General features: G+C 32.3%; 3 protein-coding genes and 1 non-coding gene across 9 annotated transcripts; 2 read left to right on the top strand and 2 right to left on the bottom strand.

Moving 5' to 3' along the window:
- Nucleotides 1–4,744: 4,744 nt before the first annotated feature.
- LOC105644406 (phosphoglycolate phosphatase) lies at nt 4,745–12,436 on the bottom strand. Of its 6 annotated transcripts, XR_002285611.3 has the most exons (11): nt 12,162–12,302; nt 11,885–12,069; nt 11,164–11,475; nt 10,773–10,995; nt 9,479–9,625; nt 9,254–9,378; nt 8,739–8,943; nt 7,690–7,943; nt 6,565–6,743; nt 5,913–5,960; nt 4,745–5,237 (listed from the first exon to the last, which is right to left on the bottom strand). XR_002285611.3 is itself a non-coding variant. In XM_020683509.3 (10 exons), exons 2-9 carry the CDS (start codon nt 11,992–11,994, stop codon nt 6,575–6,577), a joined length of 1,545 nt encoding a protein of 514 aa, XP_020539168.1. In that variant the 5' UTR covers nt 11,995–12,069; nt 12,162–12,302; the 3' UTR covers nt 4,745–5,237; nt 6,565–6,574. The 6 variants fall into 6 exon arrangements, 5 of the variants coding, with proteins under 5 accessions (XP_020539168.1, XP_089575527.1, XP_020539169.1 ...); XM_020683509.3 differs by lacking the exon at nt 5,913–5,960; XM_089719401.1 differs by lacking the exon at nt 4,745–5,237 and having other exon boundaries at nt 5,874–5,960.
- Nucleotides 12,437–13,567: 1,131 nt separating this feature from the next.
- TRNAM-CAU (transfer RNA methionine (anticodon CAU)) lies at nt 13,568–13,651 on the top strand. Its single transcript is given in 2 exon segments — nt 13,568–13,605; nt 13,616–13,651. It is a non-coding gene; the product is annotated as a tRNA-Met (tRNA).
- Nucleotides 13,652–13,735: 84 nt separating this feature from the next.
- Nucleotides 13,736–17,520, top strand: NSN1 (GTP-binding family protein). The gene is made up of 10 exons (XM_012229742.4): nt 13,736–13,858; nt 13,940–13,976; nt 14,074–14,318; nt 14,658–14,769; nt 14,870–15,043; nt 15,203–15,420; nt 15,692–15,956; nt 16,327–16,506; nt 16,662–16,873; nt 16,991–17,520. The coding sequence occupies exons 2-10, from the start codon at nt 13,958–13,960 to the stop codon at nt 17,360–17,362; spliced, it is 1,797 nt and encodes a 598-aa protein (XP_012085132.1). The 5' UTR covers nt 13,736–13,858; nt 13,940–13,957; the 3' UTR covers nt 17,363–17,520.
- Nucleotides 17,521–18,059: 539 nt separating this feature from the next.
- LOC105644408 (uncharacterized) lies at nt 18,060–20,019 on the bottom strand. Its single transcript, XM_012229743.4, has 3 exons — nt 19,703–20,019; nt 19,244–19,398; nt 18,060–18,514 (listed from the first exon to the last, which is right to left on the bottom strand). Exons 1-3 carry the CDS (start codon nt 19,935–19,937, stop codon nt 18,272–18,274), a joined length of 633 nt encoding a protein of 210 aa, XP_012085133.1. The 5' UTR covers nt 19,938–20,019; the 3' UTR covers nt 18,060–18,271.
- Nucleotides 20,020–20,590: the final 571 nt, after the last annotated feature.

Here is a 20,590-nt window from a genome sequence, read left to right as displayed (position 1 = left end):
CAGGAGGTCAAATGTATAAATTCATTTATATATATATATATATATATACACATTAAAGATTTTGTGACTTCAATGTGGTTAAGGTAGTTATTATAGGGGTATCAAGCCATTTTTTCCCCTCAAGTAAAACCAAGTTTGACTCTCACTTTGTATGTTTATCTTTAAAATAGAAAAAACATTATGCTTTACAGGCATTGGTAGTGATATGGTTAATTCGAAAAAATTAATTATTTTGATAGCCGTTAATTGTTTTAATAGCGTTTAGCTGTATGAATAGCTAGTGGTTGTTTGAACAATTTTTCACATGCTAAAAGTTAAATGTTATAGAGATTAACTTTTTATGAAACGTTACATTAACCTGTAAAAACTAATTCAAACGCATTACTAAACACTATAAACAATAACACGTAGCGTTTTGACAAAAGCTACTTAACCTGTTATCCGACATGGTCATAGTCTAGTAAAAGTGTTTGGTGGTGGTCTCAATGGCTGTAATGATAGCATGTTATCAGGATACTAAATCTATGAAAATTAATTGGGTTTTATCGAGTCAAACAAGATTTTCCTCTAGCCATGTATTATTATCTTCTGAGCTTCTAATAAAGGGAATAGTATGCTAAAAGAAAATTTCTCTTAATTTTTGGAATTTGAGAAAAATCTTTGTCTAAAAGCGTTGGAATTTGAGAAATGCATACCCATCATGTGAAAAAAAGTAGTAGCAAAAATAACCACATACATACCTGTAAAGAAGCATGTTTTAATTGAAATGACTAAAAGCTACTTAGCTACTATAATGAGGCTCCAACCATTGCCTCCATTGATTAGACCTCGTTGAAGCAAGCTTCCTACCTACTCTTGTCAAACCAAAACCAAAAATAATTGGGTTTTTTTCACTTGTCAAGAAATGTAAAGGGCAGACATGGAAAATCTAATTTGCTTTATTTGTAGAAAAAGAAAGTGAATGATATATTTGTTTGGTTGGAGAGAAAAAGCAATTTCATCATGTTCCTACCAAAATAGTTGATTAAGTAACTAGATTACAAGTATATTAGCATCACATTATTAAATAAAATAAACAACAAAACATGGCAATTAGGCCCCTCATTGTATCCACTCTCAATGTTTGTATATAGAAGAAATCAAGCTAATTAACAAATTAACACAAATCCCAATTGTGGTGATTCCAAGACATTTGGTACAAAAAGTCAATAGAGTGGACATTAAAACTTTTTTTTTTTGTCAACTCAAAATCCGATTCTCCTAATTCATAAATTTGCCTTTAAAATTTATGCGATTTATTTTGTGACACCCTTAAATTTATGAAGGGGCAATTATAAACTTATGCTTTTTGCATTTTAGTAATAATTATGTCTTTCGGACAATTAAAATAATTTATATAAAAGTTCAATTATAACCTTGCACTTTTATATTTTATTTTGGTGAATAATATAATTATTACTAAATATGAAAATGATATGTCATCGTAAATTTAAGAGTGCTACAAGACAAATCACGTAAATTTTAATGTCAAATCTATCCGTTTGACTAAATTAGAATTGATATCAACTTGTTAAAAGCAATAATGCTACTCTAGTAGTAAATGGCACATCTTTTTCTATTAGGTAAGCTGTAATTTGTCAAGTTGAGAAAAAAACTTCACTTCTATACCAATCTTGCTTTAATTTTCTGTCAGGGTCTTTTCTAGTTCTAGAGGCAATTTAATCATATGGTAATTAGTACTTATTAAGACTAATCATATATAGAAGTAATAATAGAAACTTATTTTTATTAATTAGTGATAGAAGTAAACTTAGGAAATTTGAGAGAATATTGAAATTGCTATTGAAATGATCAGATGTCCATTTATAGGACATCATACAAATATTTATACTATATTTTTTTTTATTTTTTTAGTAATTGAAGATATAAACATATAGTAAGAATCTCGGTTATAAATACCAAATGAGGATCTTGGTAATTAATGACCTTTAATAACTCATTTGACAGACTGTTACTTATATTCAAACGGATATGGATGTTGCTCGGTTTATTGTGTCTATCTGCCGATTTTAAGTTGCTCAGTATAACTTAATAATTGTTCCTATCAATTAGGTTAAATTATATATGTTGGGTGAACTCAGAAATATTGAGATTTTTTACTCTTCAACACTAGAAACTGTGGAAGTAATCAACAAACTTGACTTCAACCGAGTCAAACTTTTCAACCATATACATATTAATTATTGTACAGAAAGAAATCAATTCCTATATGAACAAAAGATGATTCTTTGAAGGCTACTCATTGGAAAATTTTACATCTATCATGTTATTTTCCTATATATAATTAGAAATTCAATTCTGAGCAAGAAAATATAGTGATGGCTGCAAAGATTTTCAAACTTGCAACCAATAAAAAAATGTCAAAATAGAAAAAATTAAAATGATACTTTTTGCCTCCTTTGATTGCTTTCTGTGCCACCATGTAAGTTTTGTTAAGGAATCACTTTATAAAGCATACAACTTTGGCTTTTAAATTTAGTCTCTGTATGTTTAAAATTCGTATTCTTTTTCCACTTCCATCAATGTCGAATGTGCAAATTAAACTATTTTGGTTCATGAATGACATTTAGATTGGATAAAATAATTTTTTATTTTATATTTATTTGATGTAAATATTAAATAACTCTAAGTTAAGTGAGTTTGGATAGAATTTATAAATTGAATTAGGAATTTATACCTCTAATATGCTCCAATTTTATTCGATTTTAAGTATGCCAAGATATATTAATCATACCCTTTTAGGGTCTGTTCGGTAAAATTGATTATTTTGATATTTGTTAGTTTTTATTTGAGTAGTTTGTCATAAAATGTTAAAAACTGAACGTTTATAAAACACTATTTTAACTTTTAAAAACTAGTTCATATATTATATTACTAAATATTATAAAAAATAACGTTTAGTATTTTGATCGGTCAAAATTCTAAAAGCTATTTAAAAATATCACTAACTCTTTGAGTCTTCATTTCCCACTATGGCATTGGCAAAAGGTAGATCTCAAATTAATTGCAGAGAAATTTTCTCAAATTTTTCAATGAAGCTAAACTCAACATAACACAAGAACCAGATTGTAGGGTCATTTTATATCAGATGCATAATGGGTGACATCAAGGTATGTCAGAACATATTTATCTACTTATATATTGATTTTAATCAAATTTTTGTTTTTTTTTTTTAAAAAAAATCAAATTTTGTTTGCCTTTCAGTTCTAGATATTGCCATTGGGACCCAAAATAGGCTCATCTCAGTCTTTAAACATGAGCTGACATAAAACAGGATTCTTGAACATGGTTTCTGCTCTCTGGATTTCCTCAAAGCTAGACTTGCTTGGCTTTCTTGACCCACTACAAGGTACATTTATATATACTCCTTTAGAAATTAATCATTAATTACCTATGTTATAAATTCATTATTTCAAGTGAAAAATATTTTAGGTCAAAAGAGAAGAAAGTGACCTTATTTGTTATTAGGTGGGTGGGTCGCTCTTACCTTCCATAAATAAAAATTTTCACATTTTATTCTAAAATTGGAATTTGATGAGTCCTTTGAGCTCTAACCATTTAAGTGCAAAAGACTGAAATATTAAAATCTATATATATGGAATATAATGTGAGAATCAATAGTGACACAATAGAAAATGACTCTAGAACAAGAAAAGCATTGGGTGGCTTAAAGTAAAAAAGATCAAAAGGCTATTTTCTTTGTTATTTCACATTGGACTTAATTTAAAGAGAGAGTGTATTTCTTAGAATGGGGCATGTGAGCAATCAAAGCAAATTTTATTAGAAAAAATAAACTTGTCTGTCTTCTGAATTTGATTAGCAAAATGAATCCCTAATTTTTTTATGTGAAAAAAAATTGAAGTAATGGGTAATGATTAAATATATCCCAAATTCTTTATTTTTAATTATTGATGGTTCCTGATTTTTTTTTTTTTTTTTTTTTTGAGTTGTAGGAAAAGAGTCTCGAACCTAGATTTTTTATCATGTAGTATATGCACTTACCATTAAACTATATCTTAATGTGAATGATTCTTGATTAATTAATTACCTTCAATAATAAGAATACTAACCTTCAACTGGATTGATAACGGTCAAACAATTATATTCTAACTCTGATCTCTTATGCCTTTTGTTTAATTTTTATTCTTCTTCTACTTAATTATAAGGCTATTTGTTAATTACAACCACCTCCTTTTTTTTTTTTTTTTTTTAATTCATTGAAAGGCTTAACGATTCAGAATAATAGACATCCTACTTGAGAGGTAGTCTTCTCCTTTAACTCATTAAAATTGATAAAAAATTTTACAATCGAAAAGACTCGAATCTGAAACATCCTACTCGTATCAGTGAAAATACAAATCAGACCACATATGATTGACTAATTACAATCTTATTTACATAGACATCTTTTATTTCTTCATATTTGCAAAGTGTATTCAAATTAAATTATAATTCAATGTTTTTTTTTTTTTTTTGAAAGATAAATTATAATTCAATGTTAATCTCTATATAACAGCAAATTAAGAATCCAAATTTCAGTTGGTACGGAATTCGCCTTCATAATATAAAAGTTGGAAGAGTATATATATATATATATATGGAGAATGCGAATGGAAGAAAGAAAAAGCAAAAGGTGTATATTTGTTAGATTGTAGAGTAACACTGAAAAGCACTGGTCAAAAGATGCACAACATAAAAGTTATTAAAAGTTGAATTATGGAGAAATATATGTTGCATGCATACTTTACTGCCCTTAATCTGTCTGTGGGCTGTGAGTTAAATTTTTTAAAATAGAAAAATACAAAAAAAAAAGAAAAAAGAAAAATACATCCAATGTAAGTATCCTTTCATCAGCCAAAAATGAAATAAAGAATGGAAGTGGACAAGGACAGTATGGTCCACCAACACTAAAACACAAGCACACACAATGATAATAATAATATCTCACATATTGGATGATGATTTTCTAATGATAGCATGTAAAAAGGTAAAATGCTTCATTTTTATGGTGAAAAAAATGTGCAATCCTAATTAAAACATTGTAGTTTGAACCCTTTGTTCATCTTTCTTTGGTTTGGATAGTGATGCTTCATCACTTCAGCCTTTCAAATATGACTTTTCTCCACTTTTCTTATGTCAAATTTCTCCTTGTCTACATTTGAGGCTAGGAATAATACCTGGCCAAAGTTATAAGTTCAAAGCTTAAGCTCCTGTACTTTTCTTAGAAAATAAAAAATAAAAAACAGAGAGAGAGAGAGAGACATTTCCTATGAATTTTGCAATAAGACAGTAATTTTCTTAAAAGAAGCTCGAGCTGGAAAATTTTCAAAATTAAAAAGAAAGCCTGAGCTAGACAATACTTGGAACTAAATGAGGTCTTAGTGGGGACCCCAAGTTCTTCAAACTTTATAAGAAGATGATAATTATTGAAAAGCATGGGCTAGATAATCATCAGAGCAAATACAAGCTTTGGTTGATGATCTTCAATTAACATTCCCTATTATAATTAGGGTAGTTAAAAGGGGCAATTTCAAAGTGGGAAACCTTGCTTTACAAAAAGATGTGGACACCATGAATTGATTAATGTATAATAAGAAGTTTCTCTTCAAAAGAGATAATCATGTAAATATGGTAGGGCACAAGAATTATCTTCTGAAATATACTTTTGCTTTTGCAATCTTTTGAAAAGGATTTATTCATGTGTGCCGGTCACTTTCTCTCTTGGTTTCGTGTTCCCACCATTTTCTTCATGAACATTAAATAAATGACCAGTCATGCAAAACAAATACCACCTACTTAGGGGATATGAGACATGGAGAGAATTACTCGACTAATTAATCTTTGATCATTACCTCATCACAGGATAATCACCAAAGGATAGCATAATTCATGAGGGAAAGCTATAAAAATACAATGCCCCTGTTAGTTCTAGAAATCAGAATCAAAAGCATGCACATGCATATGTAATCAATCACAAAAATGCAGTGGAAAATAATTTAAAATTTCTCTCATCATCTCTCAAGCAATTCTATGCCTCCACAAGGATGTCATTACTTTAACACCAATGCCTACTCAAATCTCATTCTAGTCTTGCCCCACTTCCATTTGCGAGTAACTACATAAGAGAGAATAAAAAAAGCATCCCAGCATCAAATGGTTCCAAAGCACCAACTGGAATATGTTCACTGCTTTTACAAGGCCATACCTAAATTTATATTCAAATATTTCAATATTTCAGATAATTCTCATGAACTTAAATATGATTCAATTGGAATGAATTTTGGTGATATCAAAAACAAATATTTAACAGCAAGCTGATGAGTGTACTAAGATCTATTATAAACAATTTAGCAGAAAAAAGACTCAGAGCTCAGGCAAAATTGAAGATTGCAATCTGACCGTTTAAAAATCATATTCCTCCTGTAGCTACTTGATGCAGTTGTAGCTATATAAAGCAAGAAAACAACAAGAAGCAAAATTATAATGGAAACAATAGAAATGTACCCTTGAAATCTCACTTCCATCGCAGAGACTGCCTAATTCCAGTGTAGATAAGCCCTAATGACCTCCCAATCAAAGAAACTAGAAAGAATGAGATGGCATTGTTAACTTTGTCGATGACAGCTCTAATCAGCGGCATGGTAATATCAGATAACTCAAGGTACAGACTGAAATAGTATCTCCTGAGAAACAATTAAAGATAATTTAGAAAGGGTAATAGAAAATATTTTTGCTTATAATACTTAAAATCATATAGCAGTTGAAGAATGCAGCAAAATAAGATTAGGTGGTAGTAAAAGGTCCTGGCAGATGACTGAATAATAACACACTCCACACCTCAGAGAAGGATGAGTAAAATCACACAAAAAGAATGGGAGATGAGGAGAGAAACAGAAGGGCGCTAAGGTCGGGGCTGTACATTTTTGTGCATCACTTTAGAGAATAAAAGAAACTAAGAAGTTGGGTGCCTCTCTTTATGAGGTCACAGAATGCAAATAGTTTCAGAAATATACTCCTCCTCATGTTCTATTTTGCAAATGGATAAACTCTTATTTGTGAAGAGCATTAGTCCAAATACAAAAAGTATTACTCCAACAATGCTAATTCATGTCCAACAGGAACCCCAACTTATATACTACTAGCATTATCATTGTTCAGCTGTCACCCGATCAAATTCAGAGATTCAGCTTAACAATTATGGATTACCTCCAGAAATTAACCTTGTATCGTTACAAAATTAACAAAAAATTTTCATTCATTCCATCTATCCCATAGCCAAAAATACTTGCAACTATTATTGTCAACAAAGCTTTACATTCCAGAAATATGGCCAAAATAATAGTATATTGTAACTGAACACTCTACTCCAGCCACCTTTCTGTTTTGACCCCATAGGACAACAAATTGAACAATTAGCAGAGAGATTGTTCTAACTGTTTTATCTCGCATTTACAATTTGTGGAGAAAATGAAATGTGAGTAGGAGTTTCTACATATCAACTATATTTCACAATTATTTCTTGAGACTCCACAATTACATTTTTAAATTGATGAGAAAGTTCATGTCATGTGCAAGGCAAAAAAATTAAAAAAAAAAGGAACCAGTAGAGTCAAAGTATTAAAGACTTACCACCCTGTCAAGGCCCTTAATTCTTTTGTCCGTTTTACAGGCATGGAGAACTGGTTTATCATGACATAATATAATGAAGCTGGAATTGTTTCAGATTTTTTTCGAGTAAGCTTCTTCCACCAGCTACGATTTTCAGCCTGACTCAGGTTTGGTTCCTCAATGATTTTGGACTGTAGAGTGCACAGATCAAATCGATCCTCATACATTGATACAACTGCCTCCATATTTTGATACAACCATTGATTCAAAGCCACCTGTTAACAAAAAATTCTGGAATTTCAACTGTCTGTGCCAGAAGTCCACATTCTGAAATATCACACATGAACTGAACAGCAATGTTTAACTTCTAGAAATGAATATTGTCAACACCCCCAGAACCCCCCCACCCCCCCCCCCCCCTCTCTCTCCCTTTTTCTCTGTCCCCTGCCCCCATGGGCGCCCAAAAATAAATAAATAAAACAATCTTTTGTGTCAGACCCCAAAAGAGGAAGAGTACAAGAAATGAAGGAAAATGTGTGAATATTGCAAAAAATCTTTCCTTTAAGAATCAAGTAAGAAAAAAAACAAACTCTACATGCAACAAAATATATGCTGCCAAAAATATTAATATGAATGAATAAAATTCTCTCTTTCATTGATTAGTTGGTCAAGCAAAACGAGAATTCTAGGTGCATTTCTGTTTCGCTTTAAAAGTTCACATTGTGACCATTGCAGGCTGCTAACTAATTTATTAATATTAAAAGCAACAATTTTCCCTGTATAACTATGTGCCAATTGAAATGTAATGGAGAAACAGAGGCAAATGTTTCTGAGCAAAAACAAAATTTCATCTTAACTGATTACTTAAACTGAAGTTCCATATGGATGACAGATACAGGTTCAGCAGGTCAGAAATTTAATGCAATTAAAAAAAAAATAAAGCTCAGGACAATAAAATGCAGGAAAAAGAGGAATACCATATTCCCATTATAATTCTGGTTGACATCTTGATATATATATATATATATATATATATATATATATAGGCACATAGAGAACAGCTACTATACCTCATTGCGCAATCTTTGGATTGCTCGGGTTGACAAATTACACATAGTCATTCCCAGGTTGTTCATTTCATTTGACAAATTACCATCAACAGAAATAAGCTCCAAATAAACATTGGCAACGCCATCTGCTAAAGTTATTACCAAATCTTCTAATATGGAATCTCCATGCAAAGAAAACAAGCTCTGGTCATAACAACAACTCTTCCTGCCAAAATAGAAATGATAGTACAGGAAATGTGAACAGTGGCATCAAGATTAGGTTGATTACAGAATGTAACATAAAGTAAAATTAGGAACAATATGCAGAAGGCTGCTGGACACTAAAAAGAGATATTCAAGCCCCTATACTTTTATTTTAACACACTAAACCTCTGGATTTTAAGCCTGTAGTTTTCAAACGCGGACATAGCAGCCAGTCAGGGTGGGAACCAGTACAATTCTAAGAGATCCCAGATTGCACAAGAACTTAGAGTGGTTAAGAAGAAAGAAAACAAGACAACCATTACTAAAATTACCTGAGAAACCCAAATCTAAGAAAGTATAATAATTCTGCATAAAGATCTTCCTTGCCTGACTTTCTTATGGTCTGTAAAACAACTTCATCTCCCTTTAATTTCTGAATCATCAACGAGAAAAGTGCCTAGAGAGAGAGGGAAAAACAAAAAGGATATTTAACCTAAACAAGCAAGGAATGTGTAATAAAACTCATACAGATATATATAAGCTTTTCCACTCGATACCTCATCGAGTTTCTTGTTTTCAAGGCAAAGTTCTTCCCCTAGCCAAGCCATGCATATGCAGTCAAAAGCCTTTTGAATAGTTTCAGGGAAAATAGTCAACCAATCATCCAAAGTAAAAGCCTCGCAATCACCTAAAACATTATTCACCTGCAAACAAAAATTATGAAACCTTAATTGACAAACTACTAAAATGATATTAAAATGCATACATTAGATATGTCAAACAGTCCAGATCTAATATCTTATATCCCCCATTTGAAAAACTAATGTGAATAGAGAAAATTTTCATGAAATAATTGTTTGGCCTGACATCTTATACAACATTTTATTAAAAGCTGTGCAAAATTTAAATCATGAACTTTTTGAGTTCCTACAAGAAAATCAATTCGTCATAGGCATTCAATGGAAAGGCCATTAACTAATTAATTAGGTTTCAGGTATAGATTACAGAGACAGACATGAAGTTAAATAAGCCTTAATTCCAATTTCAAAATTCCAGAGACAGTCAAAGCTCTCAAATTTTTTGAATGACATAGCTGCTCTCAGGCCTTAAACCGACAATCTCTTTGTTGTAAGCTCAAGACTTTTACCATTGCACAAGACAATTCCCCTTATCACAGACATTGAATTATGCTAAGGAATGAGAGTAAAAAGCATACTTTAGGTGGGTCCTTCTTATAGATGCTTCCTATAAGATAGGAACAGACACAACTCCTCATAAATTAAAAATAATTGGTCATTATGGGGAAAATAGTCACCAAAACAACTCTTTTTTTGCATCAAATGACATATAAACATAAATATAAGGATCTATACTTCAAAAATATAGTGTTTTTAGAAATGGTTATTTAAATTGCTCCTCTAAAATTTTTGCCCAGAAAATAGAAAAAAAAATATCTGTTTTGCAAGCACAACAACAAAACTGTTGGTCAATGCTACTCATCTCAGTCTAAAGCTATGAATTTGTAATCTCGCATGTGGTTATAACATGCAAGATTGTTGTCAAAAAGATTTAATAGCCAAAAAACAGCTGATTCCGTATCTTTAACTACTGCTTGCCTGTGTTTTAACTACTGCAAAAAGATTCACTCAATCAATAAACTACTTGTTTTCTTTCCCAACTGTATCTTTTAACTTGTAAGCCCTTGAGAGCTCATGCAGAAAAGTGACTCGAAGCTAACAGAGTTAGGCAAAGTAATTTCCATGAACCTTTGGATTTATCAAACTATTATTAGAAGATGATGGTGGTTTATCCCAAAAAAGAAAGAAAGAAGAAAATAGTGACAGTGCCTGCCTCATCCTCGAGATGTTTAAAAGAAGTCCAAAGCAATCGCAACTTGGGCCCCTCAGATACAGCATACAAACTTAAGGGCCTCTTTGCATTCTCTTGATCAAGTTCAAGGAGTCTGTTTCCGAGATTGCTCTTGTGTTCTACAGCATTGAGAGCATATAAAAGTTTCTCCTTTACTGCATCCCAGGCACATTTTATATTAACACAGTCATCATTATTTTTGGCACTGCAAATAAAGAAAAATGTCTTAATCAAACACAAAAAGTAAAGCATAGACACATAAAAGAGATAGCACTCTTATCTTCAGAAAGCAAATGACATAAAGAAATATATATATATATATATATATATATATATTGGAGCTAAAATAAATTTTTGATCTTCTTACCCTTACCTACCAGAAGATGTTGCAGTTTCACCAACCACATTGTCATATGAGATTCTCCATGAAGTAAAATTGGGCCTCTTAAGAGGAAGTACTCCAGCCATATATGTTAGGGCTATGCTGGTTATCAGCAGCAACTGATCACTAACAGAAACCAAATCAGAAGCTGTAAGACCATCAGGGTCCACCAAGGATCCCAAGCAACTACACCTCAAGGCAGATTCCCTGATAAAAGGACTTGATTTAAAATTTGAGAGTCCAGATCTATATGTTTTCCGAGAATGGAGGCAGAGAACTTTCCAACTTCCACGAGGATACTTTCTGCAGCCAAAACATAATGTGTTAAAGCATAATGATTGCTAACACTTACATTTCATTAGTGATATGATATGATGGCAAACAAATTCATCCGTTTAAAACATTCATATCAAACTCATTTCTTGCCTATTTCTTTCTGTGTGAGTTAGTTTGACACTGTCTAGTAATCATTGGGATTCAAAGAAAATACAAAATTGAGGTTCACGATGCAGATAAAATATGAAATTTGATTAATTTTTAATTTCCCCATCAAAATGCCAGCCCTACATAATGTCCTTCAGGTAACGGCTACTGATAAAATCAAAACTAATAAACGCAGCAAACAACTCTGAGCGTTGACATATACAATCACATTTTCAAGTCAATCAAAAATAAAAATCCCATAAGGATTACAAGGTAAGGAAGAGGATACCTCTGTGGCGTCTTAAAATGTGAATTCCGGATTAAATAGCCCTTCTCTTTGACACAGCTTGTCCATAAATGCAGCTTGACACATGGAGTGGAAGCTATATATTCTGCCATTGCTAAACAATAACTTCCTGCCTGCCACTCAACACATTGCCTGTCTATCGAACACTTCAGCCATCAAATCAATGTCTGCACTGACAACAAGGTCCGTTAAAGGTCAAATCACAGCCAATTGTAACAGTTACAGTGAAAAGATTGGGATGTGTAGGAAATGCAGTTACCGTTAAAGGAAGGCAATTCAGAATTGTAAAGATAAATCAAAGAAGCTAAAAGTGAGTAAAGTTAGTGTTAGGTTTTTGATAAAAGAAGTGGCTGTAAATGGAGTCGAATAGGGATTTGGATTGGATTTGAGCGTACCTGGTTTTTGAGTCGATGAACTTTGTGATCGACAGCTCGTCGTTATCACTGGGACAGCAGAGTCGGCCCTAGTTTGACGTACTACTTGGATCAAATGAATCGGATTCGGATATGTCCAATTCTTTACAGTCAATTCTAGCTAAGATTAATTTAGAAATAATTTTATTTATTTATATGGACACAATTTAAATGCGGAATTCAACTGTATAATTCCACAATTGAAATTTATTTAATATCACTTGTTAAATTACTCTCAGTAATAAAATTGAAAAATAATTATACCTAATAGTTTAAATTTATAATAATTAATATATATATATATATATATATATATATATATATATATATATATATATAAACTCACGATATATTAATAAATATAATAAATTCGCGATATAAGAGTTGAGTAGAACAATATATTAGTAAATATATAATATTAAAAAGTCAACACAAAAATAAAAAACATTTAATTTAATCAGCTATACATGATAATAGTAAATAATATTAAATTAATTGTAGTTTATAATGAAGAAGATGAAAATGAGAATTTCAGTTTAAAAAAAAATTAATGCATTTGTTTCAAATTTCATCAAAACTTAATAAATTTGACTTTAATTATAAACAATTTAATATAATTCAATTCTTAAAATTGAATTATAAATTTCTTTTCCCACTAAATATATAAAGCATAAAATTTAATTAAATTTAATTACATTTTATAAAATTGTTATCAATCATATTTAAAGAAGCAAATGTTAAATAAGTACACTTATACGCTAAATACATATATAAACTTTTGAGAAACTATAATTTTTTAAAATATAATGACTTTTTGTTTCGGAATGAAATATAACTCAATATTTTCATTTTTTTAGTAAAATCATTTTTAATATTTATAAAATTCATTTGCAGATAAATATATTTTAAACTTGTAATATTTCAATTTAATTTAACAAATACAGTTAAATTATAATTATGATATTAAACCTTTTATTTTAAATGATAATAAAGATTAAAAATAATTAATGATAATCAATATTATGATAGAGATAGTTATTTTATTTTCTTAGGATACATATTTTATGAGAATTAATTAATATAAATGTAAGATAAGAATTGTCAAATAAAAGTTTTTAAGTGTTAAAAAGAGGCTTGTAAAAAGAACACGTGTCATATGTCAAAATGAAGAAAATATGCTTGTCTTATGTACGGGAGATAATGTGACATAATTACAATAATATAGTTTTTAAAATTCATTTTTCAAACATCTGGGGTGGTGGCGCAGTTGGCTAGCGCGTAGGTCTCATAGCTTAGAGGAATCCTGAGGTCGAGAGTTCGAGCCTCTCTCACCCCATAAATTATTTTGACATTTTTTTTAACTTGGGCTTGCATGCATCGGCCCATTTAATTAATCGGACCATTCAAACTCATAACATGACCAATACGATCTGGCTCGACTCGACTATCTTGTCCCTTATCAAAAACCCTAGTAGCCATTAGTCCAGTCTCCCTTTTCCATTCTTCGCTGTTAAAGTTAGACCCTAGCACAAGCCTTTTCCAGGTAATTTTCCTGCTAACTTCCCCTTATTCTTCTCAGTTTTCTATTGAATTTATGGTCTTATTGCATGACTTATAATTTCAGGAAGAATAACTAGCAAATATGGTGAAGAAGAGCAAAAGTGAGCAGAAACATTTCTCTAATTGAAATTCTATTTATTGGATATTGAGTTTGCTGGCTTTGTGACTTATTGTTTGTGGTGCTTTTACGATATGCAGAGAGTAAGAGTAAGAGAGTGACGTTGAAGCAGAAGTATAAGGTTTTGAGGAAGGTCAAGGAGCATCACAAAAAAAAGGCCAAGGAAGCAAAGAAACTAGGGTTGAAGAATAAACGCAAGGTCGAGAAGGATCCTGGTATTCCTAATGACTGGCCCTTCAAGGAACAAGAGCTAAAGGCTCTTGAAGCTCGCCGGGCCCGTGCTCTTGAGGAACTAGAGCAAAAGAAAGCTGCTCGCAAAGAGAGGGTATTGATTCAATTTGCTTAATCCTCTCTGTTGCTTGTTATGACCAATTATTTTGTGTAGTTATTGGTTTTTGTCTCTGTGACCTTTCCTCATAGCTCATTATTAAAAAAGCAACCTTTGCGTGTTTTTGAGTGGTTCGCCACAATGCTATAGTTTTTAAGAAGGAAATTGGTTTCATTTAAACATGAAAGTGTTTATTTAGATAGGTCACTTTGCATTTATTTTTAGGTCGATTTCTATTTTCTTTAACATTTTATGTTGTATAGCTGCTATAGATTGATGTTGTTTTCCTATATGTTTGGTGGCATATTGATAGTAGATCTTCACATACTTTTTTAGGCTCAAAAGAGGAAGTTGGGTTTACTCGAGGATGATGATTCTTCTGCAAAAGAAAAAAATTTTGAAGAGCAAAATAGCAATGGAGATTTCGGTGGAATTGCCAGAAATCGGGGTATGATAATACTTAGTTGGAACATGTGTGAGTGGAAAGTTTTAAGGATGATATATCCATTTCATTCTAATATTCACTTGAATATTTTATTTTCATACAGATAATTCAGATAGGGCATTCTACAAAGAGTTGGTTAAAGTCATTGAAGAATCGGATGTCATATTGGAAGTCCTTGATGCCCGAGATCCTCTTGGTACCCGTTGTGTTGATATGGAAAATATGGTGATGAAATCTGGTCATGATAAGCATCTGGTGTTACTTCTGAATAAAATTGGTAATCTCTCTTCCTTATTCATCCTTCCTTATTTCTATTGGATTTCATTATATTTTCATGTTGCTGCTTAAATGTTTACATCGTTTGGGTATGTTATGGAATGCTTCATTAGTTCTTGGTTGTAGTATCTTGTTTTCTGACTTTATTATTGTTCTGAAGATCTTGTTCCTCGAGAAGCTGTTGAAAAATGGCTAAAGTATCTCAGAGAAGAATTGCCTGCTGTTGCCTTCAAGTGTAGTACCCAAGAGCAGAGGTCAAACTTAGGTTGGAAGTCTTCCAAAAAAGCAGCAAAGACCAGCAATCTTCTGCAAACGAGTGATTGTCTTGGAGCTGAAACCCTCATTAAATTGCTGAAAAATTACTCAAGAAGTCATGATGTATGTTAAGCTATTCTATTTCTTTTTTTTTTTTTTTCTTTTTTTTTTTTGAGGCGAGGGAAATTAAGGTTGAAGTCTGTGGATATTTGCTTGAAGTCTTCCGTTAATTACTGGAATTTCCACTGTTTTAAGCATTTTTATATTAAAGCTGTGACGCTATGGATTGGGGTTGCTATACATTGGGGGTTATTTATTTGTTATGTTTTCTTTTTTTTTTTTTTTTTTTTCATGCCTCTTAAGTGGTACTCTTTTGCATCCTTGGTTTTGGCAGATTAAAAAATCTATTACAGTTGGTGTAATCGGCTTGCCTAATGTTGGTAAGAGTAGTCTGATTAACAGCTTGAAGAGATGTCACGTTGTCAATGTTGGTGCTACTCCTGGGCTAACAAGATCAATGCAAGAAGTTCAGCTAGACAAGAATGTTAAATTGTTGGATTGCCCTGGTGTTGTATTGCTAAAGTCTAAGGAGAATGATGCATCTATAGCTCTTCGTAACTGCAAAAGAATTGAGAAGCTAGATGATCCAGTTAGCCCTGGTAAGTTAACGATTTTCCTAAACATGTCCCTCCATTTTAGACCAATAACTCTGTTTTTTAGGCGAAAACAAGATCTTCTCCCTTTTGATAAGTAAAATTACAGAAAGTTTGATTGGGTGGGAAGTAGTGTAAATGGTCATCTGTTTTTCATTTCTGATATGCTTACCGATATACCTGATTCGCCGTTTACTGGCTTCTTTTACCACCAGAAATTATATTGGCTTTCTGTTTGAATAAATAAATAAATTAATTAATGATAAAATTTGTTATGTCTGGGCCAAATTCTACCGAATATGTTCTAAGGTTTTGTCAACCCTACCTTTTATATTATGATTACCATATTAATGCTTGCTTTTTCTGGACAATACAGTGAAAGAAATTCTCAACCTGTGCCCAGCAAGACTGTTGGTAACTCTGTACAAGATACCAAACTTTGAATCAGTTGATGATTTTCTGCAGAAAGTGGCTACTGTCAGGGGTAGGCTCAAAAAGGGTGGTATTGTGGATGTTGAAGCTGCTGCTCGAATTGTTCTGCATGATTGGAATGAGGGTATGCTTTCTGGGAACTTCTACAGTTCTCTCTGCCATCTTATTTTAATGCACAAATAGAGACTAAAAAATTAAAATAACATGTGAGGTAATTTGTAAAACAAAGAGAAATTCAGTTCTGATTTGAAAAAACATGATTTATTTGACATATTTCAGGTAAAATCCCGTATTATACTATGCCTCCAATTAGGAATCGAGAGGAACCTTCAGAAGCTAGGATTGTTTCAGAGCTTGGGAAGGAATTTAATGTTGATGAGGTCTACAGTGGTGAATCCTCATTTATTGGTAGTCTCAAGTCCGTTAATGACTACAATCCTGTTGAAGTACCTCCTAGTTGTCCTATCAATTTTGATGAAAGTATGATACAGGTATGAGAAATTGCACTTGCATTCCTCTTCATCTTAAAATTAGTTTGGAAACAACCTTCATTGGTAATGATTTCATTCTTTCACTATATTTTCCCTAATTACTTTTTGCCTCATCAGGGAGATATGGAGACTCGGTCATCAACCCAGGGTGATGAAAACTCTGAAGAAATGAATGATGGTGAAGACCAACCAATGGGTCTTGAAGAAGATGATGCAAACAAAACCAAGACAAAATCTACAACTAGCAAGCAAAATGAGAAGTTATATGCAGCAGAAGGCATGCTGAATACAAAAATGAAACGAGCAGAGAAGAAACGAAGGAAAAAAGCAGCCAAGGTTGATGCAATGGATGATGACTATGATTTCAAAGTGGATTATGTGAAGAAAAAAGATTCTGCCATGGATGTTGAAGATGCTAGCGAGGAAGAAGATGACAATCAAATTGTTGGCGAGGTGCCATTGTCTGGTGTCAAGTTTGATGAAGAATGAAGGGATGCTTAGCCATGAGAAAAAACAAAACGCTTTGTTTTCATTGTTTGACAGCGAGTTATATTATTGTTAATCTCGTGAGTTATATAGTGACTTAAAAAACGATCGGCAACAATTATATTGAAATCTGAATCCTGCAAAGGAAATTTTTTTAAGAATGAAGAGAGCTGTTGATTTCATTTAGTACTGCTTTTTGACTCTCCATCACCCAATGAAAGCGAAGAGAATATGAAACTTTTTTGCTGACCTATGTTAATCTGTAGAATGGGAAATTGAACGTTTGTCACTGATACTCATTTTCTGTATCCTAGATCTGTTATCTTAAATCAGAAAATATTTTAGCAATTAAACGGAAACTATAATGTACAGTTAAGGCTGAAACTGTGAAATTAAATCGTGAAACAGCTCGTCAATATGAAAAGTTTTTTGCATTCAAAAGATGAGATTATTTCTTCTACCAGGGTGGATGTGATCATATGCAGATAAATTGTCCAGATAGAAAAATGCATTCAATTCTCACAAATTGCAATACTTCAAATTCTGAAGACAGGTAAATGAACCCACTAAGTTATGAAAGGAGAATTTGTTAGATGTGTTACTGTGATATAACTTTAGCAGTCACTCCCCAGAAGGCACTCGCCAGCATCCTTCTACCCAAACTGGTCCATTCTGGGTTCTAGCATCAAATGGAGTGAGGTTAACAAGTCTCCAACTTCCATATTATTAATCTTCAAGTAATTACAATATTCTTCAAGGTAATTCAGCACATGAAAGTTTAAATATCAAAATACATTATTTCATTTCAGATTACAAAGATACAACTCTCTCTCTCTTTCTCTCTCTCTTTCATTCATGTGAATAACTACGGATAAGCCATGTCTTAAATTTACAGAATATGAAGATGCATGTTCACTCATCATCGGACACCCCAAAAGCAGGGTCTGGACCTGTCTCTGCAGTAGAGGCAGCATATGTATTTGGAGATGACGGTGAATTTGCGGGAGTGACTGAATTGTTGGTTGATGACGAAGTGGCTGAGTCAACACCATATGTAGCTGATGCTGTTTCAACTTTAGGAATGAGTCCTTGTGCCTCCCTGGCTTCTCGTGCTGCATTTTCCTTAGCTTTTCTAGCCCTTTCCAACACATCTACCTGCAAAGAAAGATGGCAAATGCCAAACAGTTTCAAGAATTTACATTCAGCTTCAATCCATGAATCCTAAGTTTATTTGCATAAATTTTGTGATAGTAGTTAGCAGGCAAATAAAAACTCAGTCACTTTCAGCTTTCAGGAAAGTTAATTTGACATCTTTCTCAAATATAAATACATTCACACAATAAGGCATGAATGTAAGCTAAAGCAATGCGACGTGGACATCTAGACCTCTCGATGATCAGTTGCGTAGATTCCATCTAATGAGTAGTTCATTTGATGCGTAATTAAATGCATCTAATAAATAGATTCCATCTAATGCGTAATTAAATGCATTTACATTACATTCCATGATGGTAAGTATCAAACATAGCCTAAGCATGGCAGCAAGTAATCTCACGTTCGTTGAGCAACACCAATAAAAAAAGGGATTCGCGAGTTACAAGAAACATTCCATATTCAAGACAACTAAAAAACAATATTTTTCAAATGTTGGTATCCTGAAACAAACAATTTCTAGCCCAGTCCTTCTTAATTTGAAGATAAAATAAATGAACACAATCAAATATGAAATATCTCCCACTGCAAATAAAATGACAACCAATTTTCTCAGTATAAAAAGTATTAAGGTGTATTTCAAATAACAACAGCAAGAACATAAAAGAATACTCCTACGACAAATGAGTGTTTTTACAGGTTCACATTTAGATAATTTATCAATTTCACTACCTGGAAATCCTGTATTTGCCTCTGCTGCTCAGCTTGTAGCCTGCCAATTAGACTGAGAAACTCTCCAACTGTAGATTCAATACGCTCATTAACTGCTTCTGCTAAAGCCTTTCCCAAGAAAAATGCATCCAAAATATTCTTGCTCTCATCATCACCTGCACAAATTAAGTACAAGTCACTCTTTTTGCAAAGAAAATGAAATTGCATCACAGATTTATAATTCCTAATATTCGTTAAACTATTAAAAACTCAAAAATATCCGACTAAACATTTTAGTCAAGCCACAAATATTAAAAGAATTACCCATAAGTAAAATTAAACCAAAGATTGAATCTTTTATTTCTTTCGGCACTAGCCAAAAAAAGGAAAAAAAAAATCAAACGTTTCTGTTCATATTTACTTTCCAAAAGAAATTCCAGATTTCAGAAAAATAAAAGAGAAATGCGTTGGTAATTGTACCGGAACCGGGGCCACCGCGTCCGGTGGCGCTATTGCATCGGACAGTTCTTACATGGGAGTCTTTCGCTGGCGTGTCAAATCTAAGCCCCGATTGTTTTTTGACCTTTACAGCTGATAAGGACGAGAAACTGGGATTAACTGAGGAAGGTGAACAGCTATAACTATACTTTTGATTATTGGATTGAATAGAAGAGATTCTGGCGACCAACGGTGGGGAAGCCGAAACCCCACTCATATTGAAAAACGAACTTTGTTTTATTTTCTCTCACTTTCTGTTACTTTCTCGGCGTTTTCTCTCCTGTACTTGTCTGCATTCCATGCTATAAGAAGTACTTGCTCGGTTCGTTTTTTTTTTTTTTTTGTTCTGTGTAGGGGAAAGTGGGTCGGGTATTATCCATGTATCGGGTTTGGGCTAGTACCAGCTCTATTACCATTGGGATTGGACCTATATCTTGGGCTGGGTGATTGGGCCTAGCGTCACAAAGTCAGAATAGACTGTGTAGAGGAAATTATCTAAAAAATCAAAATATCAGTTGTAAATTGTAATAGTTAGAGCCTTTCTATTTGGTAACTAGATTGAAATTACTTTTTAAAAAATAATAGTTCACTAATTTTGACATTTTTGAAATAATTTTTGAAAATGTCCCAGACGACAAATCCTTGGCATTGGTTGACCACACCAGTGTCCAATGCAACCTACACATGAACCTTCCTATGAGAAAAATCAAGCATCTCCAACCTATTATCCTTTTGAATTTCTATCATCTTATTTTCAAAACTATGTAGTTCATAAATTTTTTATTTATATGTAGAATTTATATTATAATTATAAATTATTATATTTATAACTTCAATCAAATTTCTCTATCTTCTTCTTTTACTTTCCTC

The sequence above is a fragment of the Jatropha curcas genome, chromosome 3, assembly GCF_041381405.1.
Source record: "Jatropha curcas cultivar XTBG-Jc1 chromosome 3, XTBG_Jcur_1.0, whole genome shotgun sequence".
Lineage (NCBI taxonomy): Eukaryota > Viridiplantae > Streptophyta > Magnoliopsida > Malpighiales > Euphorbiaceae > Jatropha > Jatropha curcas.
The sequence above is the reverse complement of the archived record's forward strand: the minus strand, read 5'-3'. Positions and strand labels throughout refer to the sequence as shown.

Coding starts and splice junctions, on each gene's coding strand:
- NSN1 (XM_012229742.4), top strand. Junction 14,319..14,657: donor AAGCTGCTCGCAAAGAGAGG/GTATTGATTCAA, acceptor ATACTTTTTTAG/GCTCAAAAGAGGAAGTTGGG. Junction 14,770..14,869: donor TGGAATTGCCAGAAATCGGG/GTATGATAATAC, acceptor ATTTTCATACAG/ATAATTCAGATAGGGCATTC.
- LOC105644408 (XM_012229743.4), bottom strand. CDS start 19,937: ATGAGTGGGGTTTCGGCTTCCCCACCGTTGGTCGCCAGAATCTCTTCT. Junction 19,399..19,702: donor ACGCGGTGGCCCCGGTTCCG/GTACAATTACCA, acceptor TAATTTGTGCAG/GTGATGATGAGAGCAAGAAT. Junction 18,515..19,243: donor GGCAAATACAGGATTTCCAG/GTAGTGAAATTG, acceptor CTTTCTTTGCAG/GTAGATGTGTTGGAAAGGGC.
- LOC105644406 (XM_012229736.3), bottom strand. CDS start 11,994: ATGGCAGAATATATAGCTTCCACTCCATGTGTCAAGCTGCATTTATGG. Junction 11,476..11,884: donor CATTTTAAGACGCCACAGAG/GTATCCTCTTCC, acceptor TTTTGGCTGCAG/AAAGTATCCTCGTGGAAGTT. Junction 9,626..10,772: donor TTAAACATCTCGAGGATGAG/GCAGGCACTGTC, acceptor TTTTGTTTGCAG/GTGAATAATGTTTTAGGTGA.